Source organism: Aplidium turbinatum, chromosome 1 (assembly GCF_918807975.1).
Source record: "Aplidium turbinatum chromosome 1, kaAplTurb1.1, whole genome shotgun sequence".
NCBI classification, from domain to species: Eukaryota; Metazoa; Chordata; class Ascidiacea; order Aplousobranchia; family Polyclinidae; genus Aplidium; species Aplidium turbinatum.
In genome coordinates this window covers 27,487,283-27,503,105 of record NC_137472.1, presented here as the reverse complement: position 1 = coordinate 27,503,105, position 15,823 = coordinate 27,487,283, and the positions used below count along the sequence as shown (strand labels likewise).

The window sequence follows — 15,823 nt, the reverse complement described above, 5'->3', positions numbered from 1 at the left end:
TATGTTGGATCCCGTCCGGATGGCTGTGACATTCTGCATTTATGTAAAAATCTAACTTTAATCTCAGTTTGGTAGAAAAAGCAGAAATAAACAAGTTGGTGAGGGTTTAAAGTCTGCCAAACAGGATAGGGAAACTTGTTCGACAAACACCCTGATTCCTGAACTCAGCAAGTGTCTTTCGACAGCCTTGAGGGGCCCTTCAGGTAAATTCGTACAGCCCAATAGTCCTCAAAGAGTTAACGTGTGATGGGTATTGCGAAAAAAAAAGATTTGATGCGGGAAAACGGATTTGTCCATATAGTCTGTCTCCAATAAAATCTTGTTTTTTCCTCACACTTTCCACAGATGTAAGAACTTGCCAGAGCGCCTAGATTTTTTTAATCAATACCAAACGACGTTTAATCAGTTTGTTTGCTACATTCAGTACATTGCAGTGTTGCCACTAGAAAGATTTTATTTCTGAGTTTTACTATATAATATATTAGTCGATAATTACAATTCATCAGTATAGGCCTACAGTAGGCTACAATAAACAACACGCATAAAAGTATTCACACAAAGACCTAAAAGTTTGAACACTCATAGACCTTTGCCGGACTGCCTAATTGTACAAAGCCTTCACATATTTTGTATGAAAATTCTCACTTTAATCCCTACTATATTTGTTAACATGTGAATCGAAAATATTTCATACCATTCCTGGAACTATTCTAATCATTGCTAGTTGGAATGGTTGGCGAGGCAATAAACGGAATCTCTTACCAAAAAGCTTTACGATGTGAGCACGAGATATTTTTTGCTCCTAATCGTGTATTAGGTAAGAACAACAGCGCATTCCGGGATGCGCAATTACGCTGTTCCGCCAACATCAGAAGGGTCAATTGCCAACATGGCGTATTTTTCTACGCCTTGCTACTGGCTTGGTTTCAACTAAAAACCTTAAATTCTATTAAAACCAACTTCACTCTTCATGTATAACCCATAAAAAGTACATTATTTTGTAAATCAGAAAAAAAGTAACCCTTCTAGTGTTGTAAATAAGCCAGAACCGGACGTTGTTGCGCATCCCCTTGATTTAACATCACTAATATTAGGCCTACAAGCTGCCGCATAGACTATTCGAAGGTAGCGCTCTTGATAGTGAAGGAAATTGACTAAATTTTTGTATATACTTTTATCACATCACTTTGCAATTGTTTAAAATGTTGAGTTTTGCCGTTTTATGCTTCATTTAAATGCAAAACATAAATGAAGCACACCATAGCCATGTGCTCTCATAATTATAAAGCAACATCTACGCATCTGGTTATCCATGACGTAACGAATAGTGATATAGGTCTATTTCAAATTTTTCGTTTAATTTTAAAACGTCCAAATTATAGAGTGCAATTCTACACATTTAGCTGGGGGAATAAATCAAATGAAACAAAAACCTGATTACACGTTTGCTCAAAACATTTACAAAAGTATATACATTTGCTTTATTTTTGTAAGCTATGTGATTTTTTTTTCGTTTTGCAGATTTTCTCATAAGTAAAAATATTTCGATTCAAAAAGCGTTGTATTTCTATAAATACGGAAAGTTTATAGAAAGGATATGCAGATTGCTTTGTTGGTTACATTGTCTTCATCAAGTTTGGTATCTTCGCTGTCAGAACATTGTGACAAACGTTTAGAGGCTTCAGTCATAGAATTCCGTAATGTTGAAGCTTTATGCTTATGGACATCTCCCGTGTCTGCAAAGACCTAAAATATGATAGCAGATGAGAGAATAATACTGTACATAACACACCATGTCGGCTGCATAGCCAAGTTGTACGATGCTCAAATGGGTGCCAGGTCGACACCGCTCAAAAGTATGATGCCGTGTTTTTGGCAAGACAAAGGCATGTCTGAAGGTGGACACGAAAATTGGCTTCCTTGCCTCCCTGTCCACTCAATCTAAATTTTCAACCGTCGCGTGTGGGCTAAGTCTAAATGTACAACAAAAAATAATGCAAACCAATTCTATATTTTCATTATCAGTATGTAGCGTATATACGGTCAAGTGTAAAACAAATTTACACACACATACGTGTTTCAGCAGCACTTTAATGTATCATCAACTTTTAAAAAAAGCAATCATTTGAATAAAACGAAAAGTCTCGAACAAAGCATGCATTGAAATCTAAATATTTTCACATAAAAGTACATTAAACAATAAATATTCAAAAACTATTCAAAAAGTGCTCAATGCCAAGCAAAAAAGCTAAGCAGAGCAAATAATATCAAATTCAGTTATTATTTTCTAATAATCTTTAAAGCCTGTTTTTCCTTTAAAGGGAATAATCAGAAGATTCTTATTCAAACAATATATATTTAAATACGGACTTTCTGGTGATCCCCAGTAAGGGTGAAACTGACTGTAGAGGTTATTAGAAAACAGTAATTAAATCTGGTCGGCTGCATAGCCGAGTGGTGAGAGCTCTGGAACGGCAATCGAAAGGGCGCCAGTTCGACACTGCTCAAGAGCATGCGGCTGTGTCTTTGGCAGGACACTTAAAGGCATGCCTGAAGGTGGACACGAAGATTGGCTTCCTTGCCTTCCCGTCCACTTAATCTAAATCTTCAACCGCCAGGATACAACAACAGTAACTGAATTTGATAAAATAATACATTATACACATTTTAAAGCAACGTCAACAATTTTTCAGTTGAAATCAGTCTGATCTTTTGTTTGACATACTTGTTCTGCAGAAGCGTCCTTTCCAACCAGGCTTACATTGGCATCTGTACCTAATGTCAGTTACCCGACGGCAGCGATTAGTTCCAGGTTTGTAGCATCTGTTGCGACGGCAAGGGTTTCGTGTAACTGCAAAACAATTTGCTTGTTACTTTTTGTTTTGAATTTAGGTACAAAAAAAAAAGACCTTAGAACCACCTATGTTTTGTTTTTGCCTGCGTGGCCGAGTGTTTGCTAAATAAATCAGTTCACAAACTATCAAGAGCAAAAGAGTTTCTTCAACAAGATATGTAATTGCACAATTACCGATAACAGATCTAAAAAAAAACGTTTAAAAAAATCGAGGGGCATCGGAGTTTCAACAAAGCAAAAAAGCAAGGAAAATGGATACAATAAAACTAAAGGGTTAAAAAAAAAGGGCTTTGTACTAACTTTCCCGGAAATTTTTGACAAGAATTAATTTATTTGTTCGCAAATTTTGTGGTCCAGTAGGCCTATATTGGTTTTTGTTTAAGACGCACACTTTTGTATTGACCAAATAAACTCATCAAATTAAAATATAGATTTTTGTAAAAGTGGAATTCATAGGGCTACAGGCCTATGTTTCTCGGCAGCCGATTGTAGCATGAATTTACATCGATTTGTTTTATAATTGAAGTTAGTTTCAGCTCATTGTTCATGACCATAACAAATTTCAATTACTGATTTTGACAAAATTGTGTGTAGTCTTGCATGGTGTTGTAAAGATTTTGAAATTTTGAAAATCCCTCCAAGACGTTGTTCATACCTTTCCCTATACCTTAAGGGCCTAAGGTATACAAAGCATATTTCACCTTATACCTTTATGAAAACTGAAATACGGTAGGTTAGGTTAGTTGCTGAGTGAGCAATGTGTTTATCTTACTTCTGAATGTTGCCCATTTTAAAAAAATTTCCCCTTATATCCACTGGTTAAAATACGCTTGTTCCTTAAGTAACCAGTTAGGTAAATGAAAGATAATAATTGAACAAGAAATGAGAGAGATTTTTTTGGCAAAAACACTGAAACTTTGTGTATTTTTACTCGTTTTTTTGGTGGACACGTGAAAAGTGCTCTCTTAATCTGCTACTGATTGTCACCTTTCGGACATTTACGTCTGTGAATGCATCTTCCTTTGTGAAGAACAGTACCATCAGGACAGAAACAGCCCACTACGCATTGCAGTGTGCATGGACCTGGATTTGGATTGCAAGTGGGGGGACATGCAGATCCACATCGTTTGTAAACTTTTGGAGCTTTGCAACCTGTAAAAAGGCACGGATATAATGATTTAAACTAGCATTAACCTTCAAGAACTTGTAAAAAACTACGAAACGTCAGTTTCGTGAGTAAAAATGCTATCAGACCCTATAATAGATTTTCTTAACCAGTTTACTTACGTCTGGGGCATTCATTTCTGGAAATGCATCTTCCTTTGTGAAGAACTTTATCGTCAGGACAGAAGCAACCCGCTACGCATTGCAGTGTGCATGGACCTGGATTTGGATTGCAAGTGGGGGGACATGCAGATCCACAATTTTTATAAACTTTTGGTGCTTTGCAACCTGTGAAAAGACAGAGATATAATAATTCAGACTAGCAGTCTTTATCAGAACTTTTTTAAATCATATAACTCTTTGAGCAGCTTTTCGTCAAATAACCAGTTTACTGACGTCCGGGGCATTCATTTCTGGAAATGCATCTTCCTTTGTGAACAACTTTATCGTCAGGACAGAAGCAACCCGCTACGCATTGTTCGGTGCATGGACCTGGATTTGGATTGCAAGTGGGGGGACATGCAGATCCACATCGTTTGTAAACCTTTGGTGCATTGCAACCTGCAAAAAGGCACGGATATAATAATTCAGACTAGCAGTCTTTTTCAGAACTTTTTCCCTTTACACGCCAATGTCCACAAAATGGGAACATGGGGTTGAAGTCGCGCACAGCTTTACACAGATCTCATTAAAACAATTTCTGTTTAGGATATTGTTCCTCGTCATCGTGTAAGCCTCTGTAGGGCCGAGGGTCTATCCTTTTACCACCCCAGATTCACGATGTTTCCGGACTACACTGAAAGGCTACTAAAGAGCAGCCAGTCTTTGGTTTCATCATCCATGACACGCAGACCTTCCACTCCGTTAGGTGGCTTGAAGGTGGTACAGTCATTGATGATGTGGTCTGCGGTTTGTGCACATTGTTGTTGAATGATTACTGTTTCAGATGCATTTGTTGAAAAAATAGTATTTGCAAAATTTTTCCTTTATGAAAGCGATAGATTTAGTCAAAAATCATATTTTTCATCTTACGAAAAAAGTGCTTCTCGAAAACACAAATTAAACTTTTTTTCGAAATGTTTGCGTTTTTTTATGTGAGATCATTACTAATAACTTGTTTCCCCTACCATTTGTTTCGTTATATTTAACATTTTTCTTCACATAATTAAATTTATACGTTGTTCCAAAAATAGGAATGTTAGCAAGATGTGGTACACAAATAATGGAGTTTATCTCAAAAAAGGTCTCACTACTTTTTTTAGGAGAAAATTTTCACAGCTTGATCTTAAGCAGAAAACACTTCTATGACTTCTATCGAAAGAACGGAAAGAGCTTGCAGATGGTGAAAAAAGACAAAGCATCACTGAGCGACCCGAAAGAACTGCAGCCATCCGATAAGGTATCAAGCTCATGGAGGGAAAAGCATATTTGAGATATTTTTTCTATTCTTTACTGATGACATGTTCTCTTTACTCGTAGAGAAAACAAACGTAGGCTATATGCAAGGAAAGACAAGAATAGGATAAACTTCAAAGTTGATGAAGCTGATATGAAAAAGTTTACTAATTATTATCAGTGGTTACCACAGTCTTCCATCAGAAAATGACTAATGGTGCACAGCAGATGACATGGAGGCACGAATATTTTCTAAGACCACAAGCAGAGATCGTTTCAGCAATATAAAAACGTACTTGCACCTGGCTGACAATCATAATCTAGCTCAGTCTAAAATGGCCAAGGTATTGCCGCTGTTAGATCAGCTAAGGTCAAATTGTCAACAATTTGGTTCATTTCACCAGTTACTAAGCATTGACGAATCGATGATTCTTTATCGAGGACTACACACTGTACACAGAGCAAAACAAGATATAAAAGGAAAGCCAATAAAGTTTGGTTACAAGTTGTGGATGTTGTGTAGCTCCGATGGTTATCCCTACAACTTCGAAATGTACTGCGGTAAAGATGAAAGAAGAACTAAACCTTTAGGGGCACACGTAGTTGAGACAATGCTGTCATGTGTTACCAACAAAGACCATCATATTAAATTCTTTGAAAATTTGTTCACAAGCCATCAACGACTTACTGATCTTGCTAGAGAAAACATCAAAGCATGTGGTACAATTAGAGAGAACAGGGCCGGTTCCTGTCCTCTCTCCAGTAAAAAAAAACTTCCAGAAAGCCTAAAAAATAATTTGATTACCGATCAGACGGCACTGTAGTTTGTGCCAGGTGGAACGATAATTGTGCTGTCACTGTTGCAAGGAATTACTACCGTGCAGCAGCAACTTAAACAGTTCAACAAAGAGTGACATATGAGAAGAAAAAATCAGTGACACAACCATTTCTGATTGCTTTGTACAATCAGGGAATAGGAGGAGTGTAGATGCATGTGACAGGTTGCTATCTTCTTACCTGCCACGACTTCGATCAAAAAAATGGTGGTGGAATCTTTTTGCCTATATTGTCAACCTTTCGATTGCAGCTGCCTTCCGTTTTTATAATCACGTAAATCAATGTTCTGAAAACCACCTTTAGTTCATGCGCGAGATTGCTCGGTCATTGATGAAAGTGGAGAAACCTAAGAGGGGACCTACTGCACCTCCATCTGCAATCGTGCAATTCGACTCGTTGAATCATTTTCTTGTATCATCATCACAAGGAAGATGTGTAGTGTGCATGAAAAATACAAGGTTGTGGTGCACAAAATGCAAAAAACGGATGCATTGCATAGTTTGTGCAGTGACGCATTCCACCAAAAATAAAGTTAGTGACACTTGGGTAGAAAGTACATTTGTTGTTTGTGGATCTCATAAAACCTGTGTAGCCTATTATTGTTTATTTTCTTTTTCAATGCTATTGTATCGAATAAAGTAGACTACCCAAGTTTACGTCGTATTCAAACACACAACACGATACGATACGTTTGGTACCTTTCCATGCCAACGTTCCCATTTTGGGAACATAATAAAAAAACAAAGCAATAAAAATTTTAAAGTTTTTTCATAAAATATTCTTAGTTAGACTAATAACTACAATACACAAAAAAAAATTACGAACAAATAACGAGAGGTAGTCTTCGCCGCCTGTAAAGGTTTAAAACATAACTTATAACTCTTTGAGCAGCTTTTCTTCAAATAACCAATTTACTTACGTCTGGGGCATTCATTTCTGGAAATGCATCTTCCTTTGTGAAGAACTTTATCGTCAGGACAGAAGCAACCCGCTACGCATTGCAGTGTGCATGGACCTGGATTTGGATTGCAAGTGGGGGGACATGCAGACCCACATCGTTTGTAAATCTTTGGAGCACTACATTCTAGAAGCAGACATTGCAAAATAATTTAGAATGGAAATAACTACAACGTAGAATATAGAAAAGCTTATACTTTTTGGTTGCCATGCAGTTTTCCTACAAAAATGAATCTAAATGCACTCGATCGGATATCCCAAACTAATCTTAAAAAAAAAAAGAAATTGTTCTGATAGAAAACAGACTTCACCATAAACTCAACCAATAATTGTCGGCTGCGTAGCCGAACGGTGAAAACGTCTGTGAAAGCGACGTTCGAAGGGACGTGGGTTCGACGGCGCTCTAAAGCATGCGGCTGTGTCTCGGAAAAGATACTTAATGGCAAGCCAAAACAAGGAGAGCAGCTGACTCGAAGACTATATGCTGCTTCCTGTTGTCTGTTGTATCGCAGCTTACTGTATGTTATCGCAATGGGCGCAAATAAAAACACGATTATTATTATTAATATATTCACCAACTAATGTCAGTTTAAAGGCAAATTTTTAAGCTAAAATGGATCTAAAGCCGAGACCTTTGTACATGCCAATACAAAATAGTAATTCGGTATTTTCGAAATGTTGCATGTTGTTTTCCAGCACAATTGTAAATATCGTTATGATGAATAGAATTGTAATTTATTATCAAGACAAAAGCATTTACTCGGACAGTCTTCCGCATCGATGCATCTTCCTTGGTGCGAAACTTTGTTACGAGGACAGAAGCATCCAGGGACACAGACAGCTGGACAAACCAGTGGGATTCTATCGCAGGTAGCTGGGCACGCGGATCCACATGACATATAAACCTTAGGGGATTTGCACGCTGTTAACAACACAAACATTTTTTTCAAGTTTTGTCTGTTTGTGAGAAGTATTGTTGTCTATGCCAACACATAGTAGGCTAACATATAGTAGGCTCATACGTGTACGTGTATTCGTTTTCGAGCAAGAATAGATCGTGTGGGTTAAACACTAGATTAGACCAAAAGAACAGTTACAAGACTTGTTTTCACCTATTTATTTTCTTAAATATTGTGGTTATTAGTATTGTGAATGCACGCGTCTCTGCGTACTCGAAAAAAAAACAGGTTGCCTATTCTCCCTCGCATTGAATGGAATAACACTGCAGTTAACAACAGTGCCATTCTGTTTTGACGTGGACGAGTGGTTAAGAACGGCTTACTAGACACCGTAGTACAACTCGACGGAGGTTCGATTCCCAGTTAAGTCGGGGACGTCCACAATTCCTATCAAAATTGCAAGTTTGATTCCGGCTCAAGACGCACTGGGTATGCACCACCAAGCAAGGGTGAAACTCGGTATGGCGTCCTCTTGCTTCGTTTGATGGAAGCCTTAATGACTTTACAAATCCCACATCCCCTTAATCCTTACAAAATAAGTTTATTGATCCACGTTTTATTCACAATGTTAGACCTCTATAGTCTGTAACACAAGCCACTCGTCATGAAAACGTCTTTGTTAAAATTTTAATTTAAAGTAGTCTGGATGAATTACTTCGTGGACATTTGTCTGGCCTGATACACCTTCCATTGTGAAGAACTCTTCCTCGGCGACAGAAGCATCCTGATACACATGGTTGAATGCAAAAGGGTTTAGGAGGATCACAAGTGGGTGGACATGCTGTTCCACATTGCTGGAACTCCATCAAAGGTCCACATACTGCATCTAAAAATAAAAGGGCCTAAAGCACATTTGTTGAAATGTAACGTTTGTATGCAATCAGCGAATGTCATAAAATTAAACTTATTTTGAGGTATATTTGAAAAGAGATTCTGAATAGGCAATCAGTTTTTTTTTTCAAAATGTGAGCAAAACAAAAAAGTTTATTTTAGTTTGTTTTTATTTCTGATCATCACAACGAAAAGCAATGCATGTCAAACAATTATAAAAGTTAAAATACAGTACCGGTACTGTACAAGCTTCTGTTGCTGCACAGTAGCCTATATGTTGTCTTGATATGTTGTCTTGCTTTATGTTGTCAGTTAGTATAGTTAGTTGTCTTGTCTTGTTAGCAGGGCCTCTGAGAGAAATTTTTACTAGGGATACCAAAGAGTCATTCCGGGCCTCCCTCTCACTCCAGGCCCCTTTTTTATGGGCAAAACGTGTGATGTTTGCTTAGGCGTATTGCACACCATACAACACTTTAATGCAGAATTAGACATTTGTGCGCAATAATTGTATCAGGCTGCAATAAAACTACTATTTAGTGTTTTGTGTTGTGCAGATCATGTGATCCTGTCCCTCGACAATTTGTGTATCCTGCATTGAATTCGTGAGCCAGTTGTTGGTGGTGCTGTTGAGAGGTGTCGCTTGTACAACTTTAATGTAAAATTTTCAAACTCATTTATCTATTTCTCTTAGATGTAGCCTATAATTATTCCTGATGAGGACATAAGTTACTATGTGGTGTCGAAAACGTTGGATTTAGTAGTTTTTTCTTTGTGTGTTTATAAAAAAATGTTAAATCCGTTAACGTGACTGAGTGTTATATGTATCTGGTACAACAAGTCAAGCTCTCTACCAAGGCTCAAACTTACTACCACTTAAAATATAATCAAATTCATTATCTGACCAACAACGAAGACACTTTTTTTTACTCCGGCTGCGCTCCGGCACTGAAAGTATTCATCCTGGCTCCTGCTCCGAAATGCATTTTGAAGTGAAATAAGCGTGAAAGTACCTTTTTCAAATGGTTTTTAAAAACACAAAAAGCCTAAAAATACCCGGTTTAAAAAAAAACCTAGCGGGTTAGGATTTAAAAAAAGCCCGGGTTTTTCTCAACCCTGCTTTTGCTACACTATGCTCCCCCTCCGGACAGGAGAATAACCAACTTTTATGATTTAATTAAGGGTGCTTTTAACAAAACATTTTTGCAGGTAAAGCATTAAATCACCACTTTAGGCTCCTAATTTGCTCGCAATTACCTTTCCGGGCCCTTTTTGCTACATTACGGGCCACCCAGGACTAAAGAATAACAACTTTTATGCTTGAATTTAGTCGCTTAGGATGGTTTTAACCAACATTTTTGCTCCTAAACTACAAACAATTTTGGGCCCCCCAACAATCACAGTCTTGGGCTCTCAAGGGTACGCCTTACCCTCCTTACCCCCTCTCATAGGCCTTGCTTGTTAGTATAGTTAGTTGTCTTGCCATATGTTGTCAGGGTAGACTATATGTTGTCAGTTATGTTGTCGTGCTATTTTAAAAATTGGTATGTAACTTATATTTACTAGATTAAGCTACTTGCAGTAGGCCTTCCAAACCAATTTTATTTTGAACCGTAGACTTTATTGCTTTTAATTAACCCAGAGATCATTTTAGAGCCCTGTAAACAAAGAAAGCACCGCGTGGTTTTAAAGTCGAATAGTTTACTTGAGAGATAGTTTGTTTGGGATTCATGTTGCCAACCTCCTCCTGGTGAGTCCTGTTAATTAAAATTTATGAAGCGAATTGCAACAATCAGAGACCGCAACTTACAGGACACCCGGGGTGGTAAAAGAATAAACCCTAGGCCCCGGTGTCCAACGAGAGAAATTCATCCTTCCTCAAACGCAAGAAGAAGTTTGTTTACACCTTAACCCACCACCTGGTTGGTTAAGGTGTTTTTGTTTCACTGCAAATCAAGTAGAAACAACGAAACATGATTTGTTGTAGATTGAACCAGTGTTGTACGCGTCAATAAAATAAATTGACGGCGTCAGCGCGAATTGCCTAAAAACTTTACGGCTTAAAGTACTGTGTAAGCTCTCAAAGAAATTGACGGCGTCAGCGGTAATTTCTAGCGCTATTTTAGCCAGGGTCTCACAAAACGGAAGTATTTCAACTAAGTTTAGGCTGACAATAGCTATAAAAAAAGAACAGGTTTTATGTTTTGAAACTGTATTGTAATTGGCTGCTTTAGCTTATTAGTTATTTCCTTGTAGAAACACAAGCATTTCAAAACGTTTGTCTGACGATCTGCTGCGTTTGGGACGCATAATGTCCTTTCCAAGTGAAAACATGCGTTCCACAGCAGCGCTGGATGATATTGGTGCGTTGTATTTCAAAAACAAGTCTTGAAAACGTTTACTCGGAAAGGTATCACTGTTCCAAGCGTGCTGTGATGGCTTAGCGTATACAAATCTTTTAACGAGATCCACTGCACCAACATCGCTCTTCTTAGGGGCTTAGAGCTCTTGATATAAAGTATCTTCAACCTCCGCGATGACATTCATTGATTTTTCGATTTCTCTCTCTGATCCCTCGTTCTCGATACTGCTCACGATATGAATGATCACCATTTGGCGACATTCTTCCGCTTGTATTCCAGGTAGCCATTTCAACTAACGCGAAAGCGGATAATTCAAATGAGTCGCGCTGGCCAGAATACATTGTGAAACTCTCATTGTGAAACAATATTTTCCATGAAAACAAAAAATGATGCATAGCGCTTGACGCTTAAAATCGGCAAAATAATTGACGGCGCTAGCCTCAGCGTCAACAAAAAGTTGACGCCATCAAATGACGCCAACGTACAACACTGGACTGAACAAAGATGAGACTTACTCCTGAAACTTAACTGAAGTTTGGAAGTTCAACTAAACAAGCTGATTCAAAGACATCAACTGCAGTGTAGTCATTAGCCAAGATTTACATTTAACCTTCTGAAACATGTTTGTTTGCAAATAAAACACGTTTTTTGTTGCACAAAATTGAATTTGTATTCATGTGGGTCTTAAACATTTTTGCTCAATGATGTAGGCCACAGGACTAAAAAGGTTGAGAAACACTGCTTTAAACGACCCTGCGTTTCATTGTCAAAATAGTTACAACTACAAACATGCCGTTCAATGAAAGGAGCTTGACTATAACTATCAACAAGGATTTAATAACCACAACTTAAAACTTAACAAGAATATCTTTATCTAGGTGAAATACGTTTACAATGTATTGCTGTCTACAGCATTTTTTAAACCGGTTGCTAATGCTACCACAATGGAAAAAGTTTTAGTCACTGATGAATCTTTTTAACTACTAAATGCGATATTGTAGTTGAATGTAATTCATTCAAAACCACATTTTTCATACACCACATACTTGACATTTTTTAAATATTTCTAAAAAGCTTTCTAAAGTTTATATTTAGGCTATTTAAATTTCCATTTATTATTTACCTGAGGTTGCGCTGGATCCTCCAACAAAGCAAGCAATAATTACTACCAAGAGCTTCATCGAGCATACAGTCTTTTATCAGTTATTGTCAAGCTAAAGTCTAGATATAACTCAAAAATGAATATGCTCCTGGTGTTATATAACCCGATTCATTATTACCCCGACATATCCGATCAACTCAAAACGTTACGTGCGTAAAGAAAAGTGCGATTGTTGCCATCCGGAAAAAAATGAATCTCCACTCTCACAATTTGTGTTGACAAAGCATGTTCGTCTCAGTAAATTTAACCTACTTTTATTGGCGTGAAATTGATTTCCTTTCAACATTCGATCTAACAACGTATTGATGTGAATAAAAGACTTCTCTCGATATGAAAATCTTTGCAATTTGCTCGATTATAATAACCTACTTGCAGCAGAAATACCATTGTTGTTAACTATTTTGTCTGGAAAAAAATGTAAACACGCAATAGCCTAAGCCAGTGGTTCTTCTTTAACTCTGGCGAACGGTCAAAATATAAAAATATTTTTTCCGACCGGTAACCACAGTATAGGCTATCGAAGGCACGTTTGTTTTTGGAAAGGTGCGCTAAGAAATAAAAAGAAAACTTGTGCAAAAGTATACTCAAATATTCAATGTGGCCTAGGCAAATATTTTAGTGTGTGGTAGGACAAAATTTATTTTAAAGTTACTTGTACCATGGCCATCTAAAGATATGGCCTGATTTGTCACATTTTGCAAAAATTTCCAGGTTTTTCTAACTTTGGGCGAACGTTTAAATAAATTTTTCTAAAAATTAGATTTTTACGCTTTCTTTATTCTTTTCCCCAGATGACACAACAGGTTTTTAACATCCTCACATGTTGAAAAACAAAGAAAATTTGATTTCGAAGATTTTAGTCAGACTGTTAATTTTCAATAACAGTCTGATTTTGCGTTTTTCAACTTACTTTTTCTCATTTGCTACTGCTTCCCCAAGGCAACAAAAAAGTTTTATGTCATTAGGAAACCGCAAAAAGTAAAAACATCTCAAAAATGTCAGTCAAGCACTAGCAGTAGCTGTAATCAAAATCTGCAAAATGTGACAAATCAGGCCGCATCTCCAGGTGGCCATGCTTGTACAAAATAGGTCGATAAATATCTTTAAAATAGCTTACTACTGAGATTGAAATACAAAAGTCCTGGTTTGTACGCAATAACGGGTCCAGAAAAAAGCATAAAGGACATCACAAATTTAAATGACACAAAAATTCTTAGCAAAATAAGCAATGTAAATATTCGAAATCCAAATTTTGTCTTGTCGCTTTTTTGTGGGCGATCTATATGTACTCCAATATTTTGTCGTTTCGCATAAGACTCGCACTTCGTATTTGACCCAATGCATCCAATTAAAATCTAGATTTCTTGTAAAAGCTATGCCACAAAGTTTTGTTTACACTTGAAATTAAATTTCAAGTCAAATTTTTCATAGCAATTAGTTTTAATAGCACACCATTGATGAAAGCTTTGCCAAGTCTTGTATAGGCCTAATTTTTCTGGAAAGTTTTGTAGCCTATATCCCTCCACATTGTCACCACCTTACCATATAGGTCTACTAGGTTGGCTTCCACATGGCCCATTTTACGTCACACTTTTATAAACACTGGAATAGGTTAATTAAATTGTTGACCACTGCTCTTTGGTAAGCAAGGTGTTCTACTTTGAATTTTGAATTACGTTTTCAGTTTTTAAGAGGCACAAAAATTCACACCTTTTATATCTGGGCTACTGCTGAAAACATGCGATTCCTAAGCCGCTGGTTTGCCAATTAAATTATTAAGATAACAAAGCGAGCAAAAAAATTGTAAAACAGGGAAAAATTACATTTTTTTGTCTAGATTTTGAGTAGGGCACGTGATCAAGTGCCTTTCCCTGATCTAGTACTGTTTGTACGATCAGTGGAACAACATGACTGCTAGAAATAAGATTGAAATAAGTCTAGCTTCACAAGAGAACATTATAGTAGAAATGGCATAAAATTATGCATAAGCTTACGTAAGAAAAATGACGAAACAACGAAGCAAAAAGCGGATGGCGGTTGAGAACCACTGTTCTAGGGTATAGGCAACGAAAATAACTCAACAAAGCATGCATGCAATTTAGTCTTTTTTAGACCTTTTGCAATTCAAAGTTACGGATCATAGAATCAAATAATAAAGATTTTGCAACGCTGAGTTGATGCACAACATGCATATGCCGTTCAATTGTTTTTGAGTCATAGGAAGGGCAAACAATTTTTCACAAGTTTTAGTTTAGCCTACGATAGGGTAAGTTAAAATATTTCACATTTATGAACAGTCTACTGTGTATTAGGAGAAAATAAAAGAGCACTTGCTTCATTTAGTTATATTCTTATAAAGTTGATAGCCTATTTACATTTATATTTTAGTAGTAAAAATGGGCCCCCCTCCAAAGTGAAAACACAAAAACTACTTGTTTTTTTTTTTACAATGTTATACTAGAGTGGAAAGTTGCCCGACTTCCCCCCCTCTCCGAGCCTCTGAGTCTATAACACCACCTGCCTTGGCAAAATCTAACTTTCAAATAAACCGTATTAACTAACGAAACAGCCAAATGTCAACTAACTTGAACGACAGACCTATTTGGACTTAGTCGGGTCTTGTCACTGTCAGCACAAGATAGGCAGTCCAAAAAAAGACAAGCAAGGAAGCAAAAGTTCTTGCATAATCAAGTTGAATTTTGGGCTGTAGGCATACAACGATACTTGTTTTCAAAACAAAGTCAAATCAAATCAAAAAAATGAAAAATAAATTCTCACAAGGCTTTTCACAACTGGTCTAAATCAGCAAGAAAAAACACTTTTTTAAAACTTAACTATTCCCAGAAAGTACAAATGAAAATACAATAAACTTTTACAAAAAAAAATACAGTGAAAGGTCAGGCAATTTGCACCTGTTGGACAGAGTCAGTGATAGCACATCTCGAAATATGGTGGCAATGCCTTAGTTTTAATTTAAGGTTAAGCTCAAAATTAACCTACTATTGCAGAGATAATGCAATTAAAGCGTTTTTGTCTTTTAAAACTTGAATATATGCTTAGTTGCTTATCTTATAAAATAAAACTGAGTCACTCGTGAAAGAATCCATCGCAACAACGTGACATGAGTTATGGTTACGAAGAATCAAATGCTTTGCTTGAACAAAGATCAGTCATAAAAAAATCTTCAAACGCTTCCTTAATAATTTCATTAATTCATGAGCTTAAAAGCACGTTTTGTCTCGGTAGATTGTTTTGCAAGTTAGTAAATACATGTTTATTGTGAATTAAACCATTTGCAAGCTCG

The 15,823-nt window shown here is 36.9% G+C and overlaps 1 protein-coding gene across 1 annotated transcript; it reads right to left on the bottom strand.

The window, feature by feature from the left end:
- Nucleotides 1-377: 377 nt before the first annotated feature.
- On the bottom strand, nucleotides 378-12,607 carry LOC145773663 (zonadhesin-like). The gene is made up of 9 exons (XM_082584814.1): nucleotides 12,481-12,607; nucleotides 8,822-8,992; nucleotides 7,968-8,129; nucleotides 7,170-7,334; nucleotides 4,415-4,579; nucleotides 4,142-4,306; nucleotides 3,842-4,006; nucleotides 2,726-2,851; nucleotides 378-1,746 (listed from the first exon to the last, which is right to left on the bottom strand). The coding sequence occupies exons 1-9, from the start codon at nucleotides 12,536-12,538 to the stop codon at nucleotides 1,718-1,720; spliced, it is 1,206 nt and encodes a 401-aa protein (XP_082440940.1). The 5' UTR covers nucleotides 12,539-12,607; the 3' UTR covers nucleotides 378-1,717.
- Between the last annotated feature and the right edge of the window lie 3,216 nt (nucleotides 12,608-15,823).